General features: G+C 36.3%; 1 protein-coding gene across 5 annotated transcripts in view; it reads right to left on the bottom strand.

Moving 5' to 3' along the window:
* The window catches only part of ZNF143 (zinc finger protein 143), a 43,280-nt gene that overhangs the window by 17,958 nt on the left and 6,258 nt on the right, over positions 1–19,064 (bottom strand). Inside the window, exons 2-8 of one of the 5 annotated variants that reach the window (XM_069803821.1) lie at positions 15,883–16,025; positions 11,227–11,357; positions 10,343–10,435; positions 9,768–9,851; positions 9,461–9,541; positions 8,159–8,355; positions 4,151–4,225 (exon numbers count right to left, since the gene is read on the bottom strand). In XM_069803821.1, the coding sequence (XP_069659922.1) occupies positions 4,151–4,225; positions 8,159–8,355; positions 9,461–9,541; positions 9,768–9,851; positions 10,343–10,435; positions 11,227–11,350 (654 nt within the window). In that variant the 5' untranslated portion in view covers positions 11,351–11,357; positions 15,883–16,025. Of the gene's footprint in view, positions 1–4,150; positions 4,226–8,158; positions 8,356–9,460; positions 9,542–9,767; positions 9,852–10,342; positions 10,436–11,226; positions 11,358–15,042; positions 15,849–15,882; positions 16,026–19,064 lie in introns of those variants that run through there. The other 4 variants (XM_069803824.1, XM_069803822.1, XM_069803820.1 and 1 more) reach the window with 4 other exon arrangements.

The following is a 19,064-nucleotide window of genomic DNA, read 5'->3' as shown; positions in this document are numbered from 1 at the left end:
AATAACAACAAAGACAAAATAATTTGAAATATAAACCCAGAGGTAAAATGACCAAATTAGCAGACAGAAGAGGTTTAGATTACATCTAAGGCGCTGGATCCATTCCTAGGGGAGATTAGCCATAAATCAGACCACCTTCAAAGATAAGTTCATGCAAAGGCCAAACAATAATTAAATGCACTTATAATGAGCACTTTTTGAAAATGAAGGAAAGCATTTTGTACTTTGTCAGTGATGCATGTGTTTTGATCAAACTAATTGGAGCAATTTGAGCTAAGTTCTACTCTCCTTCCTGACATGACACAACAGGAAAATATACAGAATAGCTTTGCGATGCAACTTAAACCCCTTTTAAAGGCTTCTTCATACACTAATATGCAAGAAACATTCATACAGACTGAAGAAAGAAGGAGAAGCCCAAATGTAAACATTTTGATACAACTATATGCAAAGTAATCAAGACTATTTTAAAAGGGCTATACTTCTTTTAAACCACCCCCCTTTTCTTATGGATCCAATTCTATTCTGAATTGTCAAAAGAACATTTCACAGAATGGATGAGGTGGGCAGGCACCTCTGGAGAGCCTCTAGTCCAACGCCCACTGCTCAAAGCAGGATCAGCTGCAGCAGGTTGCCCACAGCAGTATGAGATGGGTTCTGAGTATCTCTAAACAAGGGAGACTCTTGAAGGCTACCACCAGCCTCCACATTCCCATCTAATTCTTCCTGGTAAGCATGAAGTCCAGCAAAGTGTCTCACCTTGCCAGCTGCTTAATAACCTGCTTTAGGTTGCCCGTTGCCATTTGCCATACCTGAACTCCAGAAAACTCCTGGATTTCATGTGCCCTGTTATGATGCTCTTCCAGCAGATATCAGGCGGTTAAAATTCCCCATGAGGACCTGGCCCTGTGAACATGAGGCTTCTTCCAGTTGTCTGAAGAAGACCTCACCTTCTTCCTGATCAGGCACTCTGTAGCAGACAGCTACCACACCACCACCCACACTGGTCTGCCAGCTAATTCTGACCCTTTGGCTCTTGACTGGCTCATCACCCATCCCACAGCAGAGTCCTGCACAGTCCTGCTGTTCGCACATGAAGGGCAGCTGCCCCTCCTCTCCTTCCCTGCCTGGCCTTATTAAAGAGCCTGTATCCATCCATCACAGCACTCCAGTCATCTGAACTATCCCACCACATGCCCCTCATCCCAACAAGACTGTAGCCCTGCAACTGCACATAGACCTCTAATTCCTCATTCATATAGACCAGAAATTTGACTGAGAAAAACTTTCCTACAGATTCTTCAGGGGGATGCCCCCTGTTACCTTCAGACTGTTCTTAAGACTAAAGATGCAAAGTTGAATATGAAATTTTTAATCAACTGAAATGTACAACTCCACCACTTCAGAAAAGCTTCTCTGGAACCACGAAGAAAAACAACCTCATGAATCAAGAAACCCATTACTAATACTGTTGTTTAACCTATGATACCATGAATCACAGAAGTCACTTTAATACATTAAGGATCATGAAGACAACGCTTGGTTGAGCACCTGCACTTAAGCATTAATTTGTTTTTTCTATCAGTAAACCTGCTAGTAATTTCTTTGTTGTTTCAGCATATAAAAATATGTATATAGCTGCTAAGATCTGCTACAAAGCTGAAGTATGCCAAAGTTTAAAGGAAAATTAAAACAGTTCTATAATCAACGTGCTAATATCTGTAAGGAAATAACCAGACATAATTTTACCAATATTAAGATTGATACAAAGGGGGGGAGGGGGAATAAAACAAACAGAACACTTAGGAAAAAAATCAGTTGAACATCACGAGCATTTGTTTGTTCAACTGTGTGCAGTGCAGACGTATGTATTTCTTCACAATACATTCATTAGTATGACTTGAGGATTATAAAGAATTCAGTTAGTATTATCATTCAACAAGGACAGATACAGTATTAAAATTACTGTTCTTAGAAGACAATATACTCTAAAGAAACTAAAAAATTCAGATGTTAGGAGGCACAAAATCAGAAGAACATCACAAATAAAGCACCTTTATAATAATGCAAAACTTGTTGAGAGGAATTGTGTACTTCAAAATACTTTTAAATAGACAAAATAAATTAAAAAAACCCTAATTTAAAAAGAAATCACAAATGCATCCTGAGTTCTGGTAACACAGGAAAACAAAAAAGGTAACAAAGATCTCAGATAAGATTTTTATATTGTATATGTACAAATTTCAGTCATATGATTCTGCTTTTATTATGAACAGATGGGTATGGCAGGTTTGAAACAGAATAGTGTGTGATATCCATTTAGGCACACATAGTCTTTTATTTTCACGTGTAGCACTCACAAAAAGGTTTTCTGCTTTTTTCTTTGGTGAAAAACCTAACCACATGCAAGTCTGAACGACTACTTAGCAGCATGACATCTGTTCTGTTCTTGTGTTACCTGCAGGCTTAAGAAGTTTATAAATACACACTTATTTAATATTATATCTAAATATGAGACTATTTTATCCCAAGTAATACATTATTTCAGAATGAGTCACAAGTAGGTTTCTACTTAAATCAAGATATAAACTTTAGGATTTTCATACATAATTGATAGCTTTGGGACCCTTCAGTTGGTCAACTGCAGTCACCTTATAGGGGTCAGAATTTGAGACTAAGCCTCAATACCTTTTGAAATATCAGATCTTTTTTTGTTTGGAACACATAATGCTCCATAAAACTGGCACATTTCCACATGGCATATATGCTGCCACACATGTATAAAATAAAACCTCCAGATTCACTTTGGTTTGGGGCTGAGGCTGAAATCAACATGTAACTTGATACAGCTTATAGGTAATTTTGCTTAATACGCTCTTACTTCCACGTAAACAAGCAAGATCTTATCTTACTCATCCTTGAATTTTGCATTTTATTGGAGTTGTATCCCTATTCCAATCTACAAGTGTGCAAAACCTCTAAATTTCTTCATTTCATTTTATGAAATATATTCCAATACCATAAATAATGCATGTATTAGCTATTCTCTCCTTTCACAGTCATGCTACACAGGCAACAGTGGAGTGTCTGTAACTAAACATCGTGGAACCTGGCTTTTAAAAAAATTAATAATAGAGAATTTTGAGGTAAATGTCAGAGGTGAGCCTCTAATTCTTCCTTTCATAGATACTGTATTTTACCTTGGAAGATATTTTTCCTCCTTGGCTAGTTCATTATCTCATAAATTAAACACAAAGTGAAAACAGGGCTTCTCTGACCAAACCTTTCTCAATGCAATGATTTTTCCATTTTTAATTTTGTCGTTTGAACATGTGAGGGTATTGAGGTTTTATTATTACGTTTGTTGTTGGTCAAAATTCTTTGAAGCCCAGAATACGTTTTGGTTTGTCTTCTCCTTTAATAAAATACATTACAATGACAAATACCATTCTCCTTACATAATTTTACGGATTAAGTTTGAAACTTAATAGGTTGCAGCTGTATTTTCCATTACCCTTTGATCTTTTAGGTTAATATTTTCACATTGAAAAGGTTTTCCTATTTCTACATACTAACAACATGAATACAGAAAAAGAAATGGAAGTATTTTTCTGCTTTTTTTAAGCATTCACTAGGAGCAATGCTCTTATCTACTTATGTACTTACAAAACCCACAATAGAAGTCAGGGACTCTAACAGGGCAAGTGGAATCAAAATAAGTCACCAAAGAGAGAACAGTTCCAGACATATGCCTGGAATTGTCTCTCTTGAGAAGAAAATAATTCATTAATTGAGTCAGCATTCCTTCTGCTTTAAGGATTATAAGAAGTTAGTTCATTCTCTGTAAAAGAACTTCTGAAATACTTGCACCCTTACTGATGAAAAACTCAGGTCAGCTTGAAAGAATATTAGAAATCCAACATAATTTTTAATTACCTTTTAACAGAAAAAAACCAGAAAACAGTAAGTATTAGAAGATCTTTTCAAAATCCTTTGAAATGATCTTGTACAAAGTGAGAAATATGACCTATCCGTATAGGTTTGAGATCTAGCAGACCCTAGTTCTTGGCTACATAGGACTACCTAGCATGCATGCTTCTGGGCAGAGAAAACAGGAGAAATAGAAATTATTTTATATTGGGCTACATACCTGCATTTTTTTATCTTGTTCATTTTCACCTATCATTCCTGTGCCACTAACACTGTCATTTCCATCAATAGACACCTGAAAAATGAAATTGAAATGGGAAAAACATTTACAGGTTATTTTTATTCATCTGAAAAACAGGTTACAGACAGTTCCTGAGGGCTTATTATTTCATAGCTCTCTAGCTCCCTCTTGAAACATGGTTATCCTATAGTACACTAGCTTACATGAAAATCACCACTTGTAGCACCTGCATTATAGAATAGGTAAAGTGAGTATCTCAAAGTTGTATTAAAACAAGGTAGGAAAGACTGCAAGAACCAAGTATGTTAAATTAACAGACTGTCAAAAGTATTAAAATTAATAAATTTAACAATACTGAGTTCTGACAGGAAAAAAAAAAAGAAAATGTTGACTTCTTTTATAATAGGGTTGTATCTCTCACTCCCTGTTAAGCAGAATTTACTTGTTTCAAACAGCAGAACTCCTTTGGAATCAAAATACCTAAGACAATGTGTTACATCTCAATTTGAAATAGTCAAATTACAACAGCTAAGCAAAGACTTGTGTATTGCTCCACAGGTTTATTTTTAAAAACAGTCTACAGGAGGAGAAAGGTATTGCTACTTTCCAAGGAGCTTATAAAAATATCTGAAAGAGTATTAGATGTTAATTTGAAAATTTTATTTAAATAAAAATAATTGCCCAGTTAAAAAAAACCCAAACTCTCACATACATCAACTCAAAGAACATCTTATTAGTCACTGTAGAAAAAACTAATTTAAAGTAAGGTTTACGTAGTTTCCAGTTCCTTAATTGCCTCTGTATTGAGCACAGGCATTCACAATACTCTCTGCATCCATTACACTCAAGGTTGAGATTGCTGCACCTACATCTAGCCTAAGTGATTTTTTTCTTCTCTAAAATAGTTTGGCAGGAACCCTGTCTCAGCTGGTATGCTTATGGCCTTTCACTAGGAGGTCATAGCAGGCTCCTGAGAATGTTAATGGCTGTGTGAACTATCTTGCTCAAAGCATCAGCTACCAACATTTAGCTTGGAGACTAAAGATGAACTTATCCCATAAGAGGTTTTCAGACTGTACTATCTTTCTAAATTAGACGATTGTGAGCAATATGCTTTTGGCAACTTTGAGCTAAAACAGCAAAGAGAAAAGTGCCCAAGCAGATGCAAGTTTACATTACAGAGAGACTGCAAAGAGAGTCTGCAAGCAGGTAATTCTCAGGTGGTTATTTTTGAAGGAAACAATAGCCATTTGGGGACCTTCTCCTGCAGAATTTTTGAAGGGAGGGGAGAGAACCTGCACAGAAAGGAGACGTGAATCACTTCATCGTGAACCTCCTGTTGTTAGTTAAGAAAGGAACTACTGACATGAAATTCAAGTTCATCAGTGCCACTGGAAACAAATGATCCAAACAGAATGTGCATGTGTATGTGTAGACATACACAAATCCCAGGAACTGTACTTTTCCAGCAGCTGGGATGTTGCAGGAAAACAGCTTACGGAAGAAAAAGTATGCGTTGTAACCTCTTCACAATTCCATTACGTATCTTCTGACCTTATGTTCACTGAGAGCAATGTTGTCTTTTTTCCTTGGTTGCTTTGGGAGGAAGGTGGCATCGACTTAGCCCAAAATTAAGAGCACTCTAGTTAAGTCTTTGCATGTACTCTGCAAGATATGGTAAAGTAGTACTATGCCTAAAGCAGAAGCAAGGGACAATGAAAAATGTACATGTTTCACCACTTCCAGTGAGCTTCTCTGTAGTCTTCTTGGATCACTTTGTATGAACAGTTTCTACACTGATCTTGGGCAGGCTACTCATCTTTGTTATTTCTGCCCATTATGTAGGACAGAGGAACAGAGAACCACCACCATTCTCCAAATCTGCCTTTAAAATTTTATTTGCCCTGTTAAGTTTTGAAGAGAAAACCTTCAAAGTTAACAAAAAAAGCAAGACACCCAATTTTAAACCTCTTTTTTTGCAGTATCGGGAGAATTCTGGAAGGATTCCAAGGAAGATCTTTGAGTTCCTCCTAAAAGACTGTCTCAGATTCTAAATAAATCTTTAGTCTGCCTTCAATTAAGAACATAAGAACACCTATACTGAATCAATCTAAAGGTCAATCTAGTGTACCATTTTGTTTCCAACAGCAGCCAGTAACAGATGCTAGAGAAAACAAAGGAACAGGCCAAGCACATAGTGATACATTCCCAGAAATATTCTCCAACCTCCAAGCAATTTGTGGCTTAGGAACTTCCTGAACTAGAAGTCACATGTTCCTATCTAATAGCCCTGGATACATTTTTCTTCTATGAATTTATCTAATTACTCTTCGAATCCAGGGACGTATTAGCATCCACAACATCCTGCAAGCAGTGCCATGGCTTAACTTTGTGCTGTTGGAAATAGTATTTTTCCCTTGCTTTTCTAGAACCTGTCACCTGAGAGTTTCATCTGCTGTTTCCCAGTTCTTACACTGGTAAAGACAATGACAAGTCACTACTCTTCTTTGTGCCACTTAAAATTTTATAAAATTCTATCATATACTTACCTCGTGTATTTCATGTCATCATTGTTGCCCCTTCCTGTACCTTTTTCAAGGTTCCTATACCAGCTGCTATGAAAAGTATACATTGCCTCACTATGAAGCGTACACGGACATGGAGTAGAATCACAAAACCACATTTCTCCTTTTAAGAGAAAGACAGGGTTGTGACGATTGAGCTATTATTTGGTACATAAAACAGGTGCAAGACTTGGAAACTCACTTCTACTGACTTTTCCCTGAGAGGTTCTAGCAGTACCTTTCAGAATAAGGTTCTGAGATGAAAGCTTGAAGAAAATAAATAGAATTTTTCCTAGACACACACAAGTACTCTATGGAAAACAAATTCACATTACAGAATTAAAAAATACATGTTGAGATAAATAGGACAAAAATGCAAATTTATTTATATTTGCATTTCTTCTGTTTCTTCTTCACCTTCTCAAAACAGAAACTTAAATTATGATTAATATAGCTCCTTGTTAAGAAGGACAAAGTTATGATTGATTTAAACCTAAATTAAATAGTATCTATGGAATGTGTAAAAGCTTGTCACTACAGCTCAACTAACCTTGAATGACCTTTTATTTTATGAAATGTTAAGGCATAGCCAAACACAACACAATCTGACTGGCTCTCTTAAGATCTCTCAATTGTAATAGACAGAAGCATAATGGAAAGAATAGTGTATAAGCCATTTAATTATCCTAACTGGCCTTCTCCCAAAATTTGACAACTTGGTGACACTAGAGGACAGATTTTAAAATTTATTCTACTCTTTTTCCAGAGCAGTACAAGCGCTGATGGTAATCATCCAGCAACTGGGACACTGCTAAACCATAAAGTCATGGAAGTTGCACTGCCCATTATTACACTTACATCATGCTTTACAGAAGTCCAGTAAAGTGGACAATATGAATCTTGAGCATCATACTACATTTTACTATTGAAAGTATGGATCAAAGAAGTGTTTTCCAAACTCAATAATTGCCTAATTGTCTATTTTACACTTCATACCATGCATTGTCCTTGCCCAGTACAGCAGGCCCTACTCTTCCCAATGCAGGAAAAAAAATAAAAAAATTAAAATCCAGCAGTAGTGCCTGAATAAGAATAATTTCACTTTGCCCTTCTTTCCAGTGTCCTCTCAAGGGCTCCTTTCCAATACTATATTTTAGAGAACATTATTACTTGTCTAAATCACTTTCCAAATCAGTCTGACATTTCAGCGTTCAATCTTTTGTTCTTTTTATGCACCACGACACACTAGAGCTGCCCACGATAGTGAAGCACTGTCATGACAATTTGGTGTTCTCTCTTCTAAGAGTCTGAAGACTCTCTTAATTATCATTTTAATTCTTGGATCACAATTGGCTTTTGCTGCCAAGTATCTTGTGATGCTACATTAAAACATTATGGATAGAGAAAATGTCTTTCAGTATACCTTGGCTGCATACTGCTCCAAAGCACTGATGGTATCTGGGTCAATGGCAGCATCTCCTGTATGAAGACCTGCTACTGTGCCATCAGCTTGAATAGCTAAAATGGTATCTGACTGTGGCATTTGCACTGTGTGGTGAATGTAGGCAGTAGTTCCATCCTCCAGCTGGACTGCTTGTAATGCACTCTGGTCGTAACTGTCTGAGAAATAATATTACAAAGTGTTATTAAAGAAAAGGAATAGCAATGTCTGCAAGTCACATGAGAAACTATTGCAGTTCAGGAAATGTCTCCTGAAGTCACATATATGTATGAAATATATGAGAAACATAAACACTTGAAATATTACTATGAATAGCACTGATGAATTTTTTTTCCAAGACAACACCTCCCATAACTTTATTTCTGCACACTTACAAAAGTGCAAAACCAATTCTATATTGGTCTAGCTTTATTTACAAAGGAAACCAGGAACACAAATATGCTTTCCAGTTCATATTCACTCATAATAACATGAAAATAATTAACACATGTACTGATGTCAATACTTCAGATTTTAGAATTCATAAATCTGATCATTTTAAGAACAGAATCACACAAATATGCAAAAGAAACACATAACTTATAGGGTGACTTTTAAGAAAGAAATTCTTTATTATATTCTCTCAGTATTGCTGCTTACAGAATGTAATTCTTGTCACTCTAGTTTAAACAGACTTAAAATATCTACTTAACTTTTTGTAGAGAAGTAGTACTATTTCCAACACTAGTGTAATCATCTTCCTCAGAAATCTAAGTTAGCATTTAAAATAAATACTTCTGCATTCTTTACGTCTGCATTCTTGACTGTCAGCTGTCACGTTTTCTGCCCTACCACCTAATGGCAAAATCATCAATAGCATGATCTTTAAAATTTAAGTCAATCACTACATTCTTTAGCTCAAGAGGGATTGATTGATTCTTACCTGCTTTCTCATTTTCACATGCAATTGTTGCTGAAATCTGTATAAGGGCTTCCATTCTCTATTAACATGACATATACTTACTTTAATGTGATCCTGGGCTAAAAAAAAGTGAAATATGCTGGTTTTGATTCTGTTTATAACTGTTGTATGAGGCCCAAATAAGGAACTGAACCAGTCTCATTTCGACAATTTCCAGATGTCACAAAGTAAAAGCAACAAGTAATCTACATTGGGAATCACACTAAATGACGTCATAGTCTAAAAAGAGTACCATATTCTATACTGCTGAAGTTCTGTTGAACTCTAATATAATAAATCACACTTAAAAAAAAAAAAATTACCTTTCGAGGTGTGATGAATAAATGCTGTAGTTCCATCTTCCAGCTGAACTGCTTGTCCATCTTCCAGACGCAAGCTGTCCCCTGTTTGGAAGAAAGAATTACAATGCTTCAACAATAGTTTGAAAAATCCATTAACTGGAAAGATTAAACACTAAATACCTAGGATTACAAAATACCTAGGATCTCTTCAAGACTACTTCCATTAAAATAAGAAATCAAGCTATTATAATGACCGTTAATTACTTAGTATCAATATTTATCAGTAATACATTATTATAGAATACATTTCTTGTATTATTACACTTACTGCTTTTAGGCATGGGTACATGTTGAACATAAGCAGCAGAACCATCTTCTAATTGAATCACTTGGCCATCCATTAATTTACCATCTGAAACACACAATTAGAATTCTTAAAAAACATTCTGTATACCTGTATAACACATCACAGTTTAAACACACAGTTGATACTTTCTGGATGAAAATGTCAACAAAATATCACTGAGAAATAATGTTTGGTAAAGAGTAAGCACAGTATAACTATACAGAGGTTTTAAAATTCTGGGATTAAAAAAAACAGAAAAGGCCTGATGTCCTATCCAGTAGTCATGATGTTGATATTTGGGTTTGAAGTGTAAAGATCATCTCACTTTTGATTGACTTATGTTCTCCATTTGATACTGGCATCTTATTAACAGCAGAAATAAATATTTATTTTATAGTGTTACTGTAATACCTGTAATTCCCAGCTGGAATTGGAACTTCATAAACATCGTACAGATTTTGCCTGACTTTACAATCCAAAAGGGTTTAGAATCCAAAGACAGGGTTAAAAAGGGGAATACGAGTTCAATACCAGTTAACTTCTAGTCATTTACTTACCTTTAGAATTGTGCTGTATGTAAGCAGTGGAGCCATCAGCAAGGGTAACTGCTTGCAAACTTACACCTTCCATGTTTTCTAAGTTGTCACCATCTAGCAAGGAAAAAAGTTCATATTCACTATTACCAGCATCAAACCCTAAAAATCACAACTTAACCACCTCCATAAATGATTGCAACCCCTTAAAGCATAATGATTTCAGAAATAATAATAGGAAACAGTCTTACTTGCTTTTTGGTTTTTGAACCTTGAACACATACTAGGGTCATATGTTCAACATTTTGGTCTGTAAACATGACAGCTAGAATGTTATTTTCCTTAACTAAAAAAGTTCCAATGTCACTGAATAAATAACTACAAAGCTGAGGTTTTAGGAGAAATATTAATTAGCTTATGAGTGTCAACAGTGAAATAACGATACATATACTTGTATTGATAATTTTGTTTTGTACACTACTACCTGTTATTAATATACACAAATCTATTTAGAGTAAACCACAGATTTAGGAAAAAAGTTTTTAATCACATAAAATTATAATGAAGCTGTCAGAAAAGATCAGTTTAAACCAATCCTAGATCACCAATCTATTCTAAAACTCAACTTGTTTAACACATACTTAGATATAAACTGAAGTTACAAAGTATAAAACAGCAAAACTATAGTGAGAATAAAGTCCGATTTTGTATTTCCTATTTTGGCACATTTAGACTCCTATTATCTTAATTAAGAGATCATTTCCTTTCAGAATTAAATTAGTGAACTTAATCTCAGTTAACTAAGAATAAGTTCTGTTAGATTTGTCATTTAGAACACACTACATAAGTTTTAGCATTGTAACTGAATTTCAAACAGAAAAGACACAATAATGTAGAGGTATTTTAACCTGAAGGTTCACCTTGCACAGCTACAGCTTCTGTTAGACAAAGAGTCACATGCTGGGCCTCCATTCCTCCTCCAGAAAATTCAGTCATTCCCTGAGAGTCTCGATTTATCTGAGCTAATAACATTGTCTACCTAAAAAGAAAGCATTCACAAAACATAGATAGAAAATTTAAATACAGAACCAGAACTAGTTAAAGACAATTCAAGTTTAATTAGATTTTATACAGCTGTTACAAATATTTTATGTTACCTTCAGCATAAAGAAGATGCAATAAATGATTGACTTACCTGAAAAATACTTCAGAGGAAAAAAAGTTACTTGAAATAGGTAAATATTATTACCTCAATTAACTAAGCTGCTAACAACTTCCGGTAGCAGTTACTAAATTGAAGTACATCAACCACATTTAGATTTCAGTTAAATATGAATTATTCAACCAATGTATAAAGAATAATGGTGGTTATGACGGTATAAGTAATGATATCTTTTTGTCCCCAGAATTAAAATAAAGCTGACAATTCACCCATGGTCACCCATGACAACAGCAGGGCTTTAACTTTATAAATTAAACATCTCTCTGGTGCCAGTAAGAGGTTTAGAACCTATCACACACTGGGAAATACTTCATTAGTAAGTCTGACTGAATGATCCAACTATTACCCTAAACTTTCCAGGAAGGTTTCTGTTTAAAAAAGAAAATTAAAAAAAAGAAAATTAAAAAAAAGAAAATTAAAAAAAAGAAAAAAAAACCCTCCTTGAAAATAATAAAGTATCTCATGCTAAAATGCATTAGTAAGACAATAGGGTAGCGATTAGTAAGTGACAGTCACAACTCTATATGTATCTCACAGAACCAGATACAGCCATCCCTTTGGATACTGATTTTTTTTACCCAGGCATGTTTCAATATGGGAGATTAAGAAGTCTACTGAATCTGAAAGGCTCTTACTAATTTTCAGTATTACTAGATTAAGAAGTTATAAAGGAAATATATAACATTACATTCTACTAACCCAGATGTTGGCTTTCACCACAGGGAAAAAAAAAACCAAAACAAACCAACCAACCAAACAAAAAAACAACCAAAAAAGAGTCACTGAGTTCTACAAGCCCTTTAATGTAACATACACTTAGACGTGGATGAAAGAAATAAAAAAAAAAAAAAAATCACATGGAATTGCAATCTAGGCTACTCAGCATTAAAGCAACTTTCCCCTTACCCCAATCTCTTGACAGTCAAGAGTTTTTTCTTACAACAAGAAGCAGTTTGACAATCTCACAAAAAGCTTACAATCAAAGTTAAACAATCAAAGCTTTTAATCTTAGTATGGTTCTATGACCATAATTCAAGGATGCGAAGAATAATCTAGGTTTTTTAATTTACTTATGATTACATTTCTGAATAACTATTTTTACCTCTACAATGCAGAAATCCGCCCTTGAATGAGCAACTCATCAACGGCCTCCAAGACCACTGTGAAACTCGTGCTTACGTCAAAACTAAAGAATAATGAAAGCAAAATTAGACCATTTAGGCACTCCAGCATGCCTGCAGTATTTAAAAGGTTTGGTACACTAATTCAGTAGTTGAAAATTATACCCGAGTAATACTTTCCAAATACATCCACGCGACTTTGAACCAGACTCAATTTCTTAGAGACGCAGGCAGCTACATCAGTTTTGTTAGTCTCGGCAGAGAAAAAGCTGACCCACACCCAGCTGCTGCAGCTCTGCTGCTTCTGCTGTCTGAAGTGCTTTAACCCAAGTGCTGTGCACAAAGCAAATGTGTCACTACAGTCCAAGCTCCGCTAACTTTTAATGTGGTGTTATACCAAGTGCCCACATTACTCCCTGAAATTGGACCTGGAGTCTAAATCACCTTGGCATGTATGAGAATATTATTGACAGCTTGGTTAACTGTTAAGAGCCCAGTTAATGGAATAGATACCAGTTTGATAAAGAAAGGGAAAGGGGTAGCTTTAGGAAGGTTTTAAGCTGTAAAAAAAGCAAGTTTTTTCATGCACTACGTTGAAAACCATGTAAGAAAAAAACCACTACTAATGATCAGTTCACAATTCAGTAAGAAATATGCCTTCCAGAATTAAAATGCTACATAATATCTATCTGGAACATTAAGGAGATTAAAATACAGGCTTGTAATAGAGAATTTGATCCTTGAACAACTCTGAGCATCAAAAAGAAGATACAGTTAAGCTAGAAATCAAAATATAATTCAAAGGAGGTATGAGAGATTTTTTAACATCCAAGGGAAGATGGGAAATTCTTGTTCCCAGCATCCTTTTCAAGAAAAGAAGCTTTTGTAGAAAATCAGGTCTCTCAAAGACATGTAATACAACAGAAAAAGAGCCAGTGCAGAGCAGCCATCCAGAATAAATTGCATTTATACTAGATGTTTCTGAAGAAATAGCTAAGTTTTATTGGCTACTATAATCTAAGGGACAAGGAATTGTACTAGGACATAAGAGATCCTGAGTTCAGCTCCTTCCTCTGCCATCTCCATGTTAATGACTGGACTAGTAATTTCTTTCCCTATTACCCTATAAAATCAGAAAACTAATGCAGTTAAAAAAATAAACTAGCACCAAAAAAAGTTTTATTCCAGACCAGTTTGCAAGGACTGCTTCTCTGGAGGTACTGCCAGCTTGTAGCAAGTCAAATTAAGTAAGTATGGTATTAGATGCTAGTGGTGCACAGAGGTTGTCTGTCTTCTTAACTGCTAACAGTGTTCTGCATTGCCTATGTTTTCCATTCACTCAGTTTTCAGGACACCTCATGGAAGTAGACTGCAAAGCAGCTAGACCATTTCACACATTGGAGAAGAAAGGCTACACAACCATTGGTTTTGACTAGAACTCCATTCTGAAACAATTCCAAATCCAGCAGGGACTGCACATCAAGGGCCTTTCAGCTCAGGTCTACTTCAGAGTATTCCCTCTTAGAGAAAGTATCTTTTAAGAAGCCCCCATAATCTTTAATATACTATCTGCCTTCAAAATAGAATAATGCCCTTCCTCCAGAGCTTATCCTTCTTCTCCCAACTTTGGGGAAGTAGAGAGGAAGCTAGTCAATGCAGACAACTGCAAAGTCCTGAAAGAGTCAGAGCAAAACCAATTGCTTGAAGGGTCAATGGCTATTTTTGAAGAAAAAGAAATCTAATGCAAGATAAATTCAAGGTCCAAAGGAACAAAAGTATTTGTTTAAATTATTTTACAGTATTTGTTCTTGTAGTGTGGCTGATTAATAATTATCACACACTGAAAAAAAAAAAGAGTGAACTGCTGCACACAGCAGAATGTTCACTACTTCCCTCTAGTCCAGATCATCTGGACGATCATGTGCTGTCATTTACACAGACTGTGTTGCTGTTTTCTCCCAATTCTGACTCCTTTAAAATGAACCCCTTCCAATATATCCTCTCCCCAGTCCTCTGTCCTTCCACTAGCTTCTTATCCTCAGCTTCATCCCTTCTCCTTGAAGTACCACTTTCCTTCTTCAGCCAGTTCTATCATGGTACCAAATTTCCAGCACATCCCTCTTCCCTAATATAATCCCATCCTTCTTGTCAAAATAATCTAAAATACTCCCATGTCTACACCAACTCCTTCTGCAACTAGTCCCCAGGTCTTCTCTTACTGCTGGTCTGCTCTAAGTGTCCATCACACCATTGCCTATCACCTTCCTGCCTCTTTGTCTCAAGACAGTTCATGTTCAGACCCATCTCAGAAGTACATCCCCTCTAGTGGAAGTTGTAGCACTGGAACCATTCCACACAGCAAAACCCCAGCTTTCACTCACTCTTTGGTGATGCAGCAGTTTTGCTCTGTTACTCTGCTGTGCAGGGAGGAGTACCCTCAGCCAAAAGCAGATGTGCTGCTCACTTTCAGCCTCTCCTCTTCCTCCCGTGTGGAGAAGATAGGCTAACCAGACAGGGCTATGAGCTCTGAGGAAGAGGATGGGGAAAGAACTAAAGATGACATGAAGTTGGCCTATGTTGTGGAGAAAGGGGTCAGGCTATCACAGAAATACTGCTCCTGCAGTGTTACCTTTTTTTTTCTCTGTAAGAGTGGTCAAATACAGGAACAGATTGCAAAGAAAGGTTATGGACTCTCCATCCTTGTAGGCATTCAAGACTCAACATGACACAGCCCTGGGCAACCTGGTCTAATCAGACCTGCCTTGATCGGAGCTGGACTACATAACCTCTGGAAGTCCCTTCCAACTTAAACTGTTCTATAATACCTAGTAATTTTGATATTGCAGACATTTAAAACACCATGACCATACCGTTTGTACATCATCCACCCTGCAAATCTAGTCTCCTATGACATTTTTATTCATTTGTCTTGTTTTTTTGAAACCAGCCTGTTTTCATCCAACTTGGGTCTTTTCCCTTACCTCAGCTTTAGTAACTGTCTTCCCCCCCTTTTCTGCTAACTGGCTTATATGCTGCTTTCTCCTCAGCTTCCAGCAAATTTGTCTTCATCCTTCTTCCAATCCAAATCTCATCAGCTTCTTTCCCTAATCCACATCATTGCTTTTATTTCTGTGCATTTGCATCACTAAGCTTTTTCTTTAAACCTCCTGTCTGCCAGGAATTTTGTCAGCATGAACCTGGGAGAGAAAGATTTCCTTTACCTGCTTCAAATTTTGCACCTCATTAGTTAAGAAGCAGCTGAAAGCATCCATTTTTAGGAACATATGTGAACCCTGGGGTGGGGCCTGCATGGCTGCCCAACAAGACTGATGCACGTGTGTTCTGCTTAATCTCAAGAGCTGTCCTACAGAAAAGACACAAATACAGGCTTAGTCATGAGGTACTCACTGAAGTGAAAACTTGAGACTTGACTTACGCAAGTTGCAATTTCAAAGGCACGTTAATGATGATATTTGGGAAGACTTTCACAAGGACACTAATGCATATTGCATTCCTGAAATGATGAGTCACTGAAACACTCCTATAGTATTCATGCAGGGAAAATCTTACCATTCTTTAAGATGGTTAAAATACTTCCCACAAAAAAAATTAGCCTGAGACGAATATGGTTAGGCTGAAAAAAATCTCTGAACTGAAAACAGCATCTGATAGAAGGAAGCAACAGCCAGTTGCAAGAAGTGATGCTTAAACAAGTCTTGCACTGTTAGTTACAAAGCAAAAGCCGTGAGTTAGTGATGCGCATTGCTGACTTTATTATGCTTTTTGACAAAAGCTGCACCAGCAATGTAAACCCCCAGCATAACACTGACAGATAAAATAGGCCATCCAGCAGGGCACATAGGTACAATTTTTTATTAAAAAACCCCCAACACCACCCCCCACCAAATTCTCTGAACAGAAAAAACTGTGAACTCAAGCATGCTTTAAATTCTCAACACTCAGAAACCAGGGGCGGTGGGTAGGTTGGTTAAAAATAAAGGATTTTTCATGAAGATTTCATCAAGTTGCCTATCTAGAGAGCACCTCCTGTGTTTTTCCCTCCACTAATACTCAAACAAATAGAATCTTCTGGGTGCTTTCACTTGTTTTGGAGAAAAGATGCAATGTTAAAAGAGAAATTTTTACATAAACTCAATCTAGCAACTGGAAACAGGAGTCTCTGCTGAAAACTAGGAATCGAACAACTAAGAAACAGCAGGCGGGATTTAGGCAGCTGAAAAGCAAAGCAAGACCTAGTAGAGGGCATGCTCCCATGGAGCAGGGTTTGGGGTACTTGGGAACTCTGGCAGCTGAGAGGACAGCATGAGGAAACCCCATATAGTGGAGAATGTGGCAAGTAACACCTGGAAAATAGCAGGAATTTGCCATTTAAAGAATGGTTATACCACTGTATTGCCGGACAAAGGAAAAAACCTGCAGTGACAGTAGCAGAAACTCCTTAAAGAAAAAAAAGATCACGCTTAGAGGATGATTAACAGGAAATGGAATAAATAAATTGTAATAGCAGTCATGGAGGAAAACTAATGGTTATAAAATGCAATCTAGAATGTGCAGGAAGAAAGATCTGAGAAAGACAGGAAAAAAGCTACTCCAGATATTAAGCAACCTTGTGATTGTTCACCCTCCTTGTGCAGACAGCACTGAGAAGTTTGAAATAATATCCATTTATTTCATTTGAAAAGAAACTTCAATTTTATTTGTAACACACTTCTAAATAACGTACAAAACTTATAAAAACAACAAATAAAAACCAATCCAGAAAAGTAAAATGGCAAATGACACATAACCCCACAATACTGAAACTTTCATTGAGGATTTTTAGGAAACTGCATTCCCACGTTTGACAAAGCTGGATCCCAAAACCAGTTCAAGTATGTCAGCACAGTAACATAATTAAGGTTCTTCTGAATTAAATACTGACTGCATTAGGATCCTAAACAACTGATATGATTGCAACTATGAGTAATTTCCCCAAACTAGTCTGATTAACAAACATTTGTGAAAAATCAAAATTAGTACCTACAATTAACATTCTGGGTAAATACACTTCAAATGATAATTAATATGCATTACAGCCTTCTGGGTCTCAGTGCAAAAAGTGACTGGCATAGACTGAAAAACTGACTAGTCCAGACAAAGTTTTTTTTGAGGACACAAGTGTATAGCTTACTAATTACATAAAGTCATTCAGCAGCTCTAAGCTCAGAAATAAAAACACAGCAGAACTAGGGCTCTCTAAAATCTTACTTTGGTTCCCGTATGTACGTGTATGGTAATCTCTTACAGTATTACAAAAGAAATCTGCAGCAGGCTCAGAAATGAGATCTAGATCCTGTGGATGCTTTGATCAAATGCTTCAATAGATGAGACATGGATTTCTTTCTTCATTAACAGCCCTTAGCTTTTTCAGTATTTTACCACTGCACCAAAACATGGATTTCATGCTATGATTGGTCAGATTGACTTTTAGTGGATAAATATAAACTACTTAATGTTAGGCATTTCTAAACTTCTACATGCTTTCTCCTATAATCTTCTTTCACTGTATTTTTTCCAGTCTCTTGTAAAGGCAAGCAAAATATAATTAAACAGCAATTTCCACCACATTAATCATCCACGGTATAAAATGGAAACAAAGCTGAAATACAGAACAAAACTTCTACTAAAGAATCTGGTAACAATAGTTGGATCCAGATAAAGAGGTAAGATACACAATTTAATAGCAAATTACACAACTATTTTCTAGATAGCAAAGTGTTGTGAATTATGAACCACGGGCTCTAACCCTGGCCCTGGAGAAGAGCCTAATCGAGACTGACAGCACTGTCAACTGCATAAGCATGATGTACACACTCCAAGCAGCAGAACAGCTAACTTGCAGAGACTCATGCTGCCCAAAGCAGAGGTTTGCAGTCAAACTCAAGGCTCCTTTTTACTCTTTTTGCAGTATTTCAACCTTTCTGTTCCACCAGAGATACATCCTGATTACAATGCAGTTCAAGACTAATTCACTGCCACAGAGTTTGATATCTCTTAAAAAAGAACATATAAATGCAAAACCAAATTTATCACTGCCATAACCAAGCACAACTCTTCTGACTTCAGTGTGAGCAGTGAGAACCACATTTAGCCTCACATAATTAATTTGTTCCAGCAGTCTTCTTCCCCCAAAGTCATCACCATACATTCAGTTTACACTGTGAATCCCATCTACAAATGGCGAATGTTAAAAGTATTGTCAGAGATCAATGCTTGCATTTTATATAAAAAAAAAGTAATTAGATTAACCAGTGCAAATAAAGAATGTTTACAAATCCTTACTCTAACTAATATTACAAGATTACACATATGTGTGCAATTCCACACTGTGGGAGTGGTAAGG

The sequence above is a fragment of the Haliaeetus albicilla genome, chromosome 16 (assembly GCF_947461875.1).
Source record: "Haliaeetus albicilla chromosome 16, bHalAlb1.1, whole genome shotgun sequence".
Classification (NCBI taxonomy): Eukaryota; Metazoa; Chordata; class Aves; order Accipitriformes; family Accipitridae; genus Haliaeetus; species Haliaeetus albicilla.
Note: the sequence above shows the minus strand (reverse complement) of the source record. Positions and strands in the feature narration are given on the sequence as shown.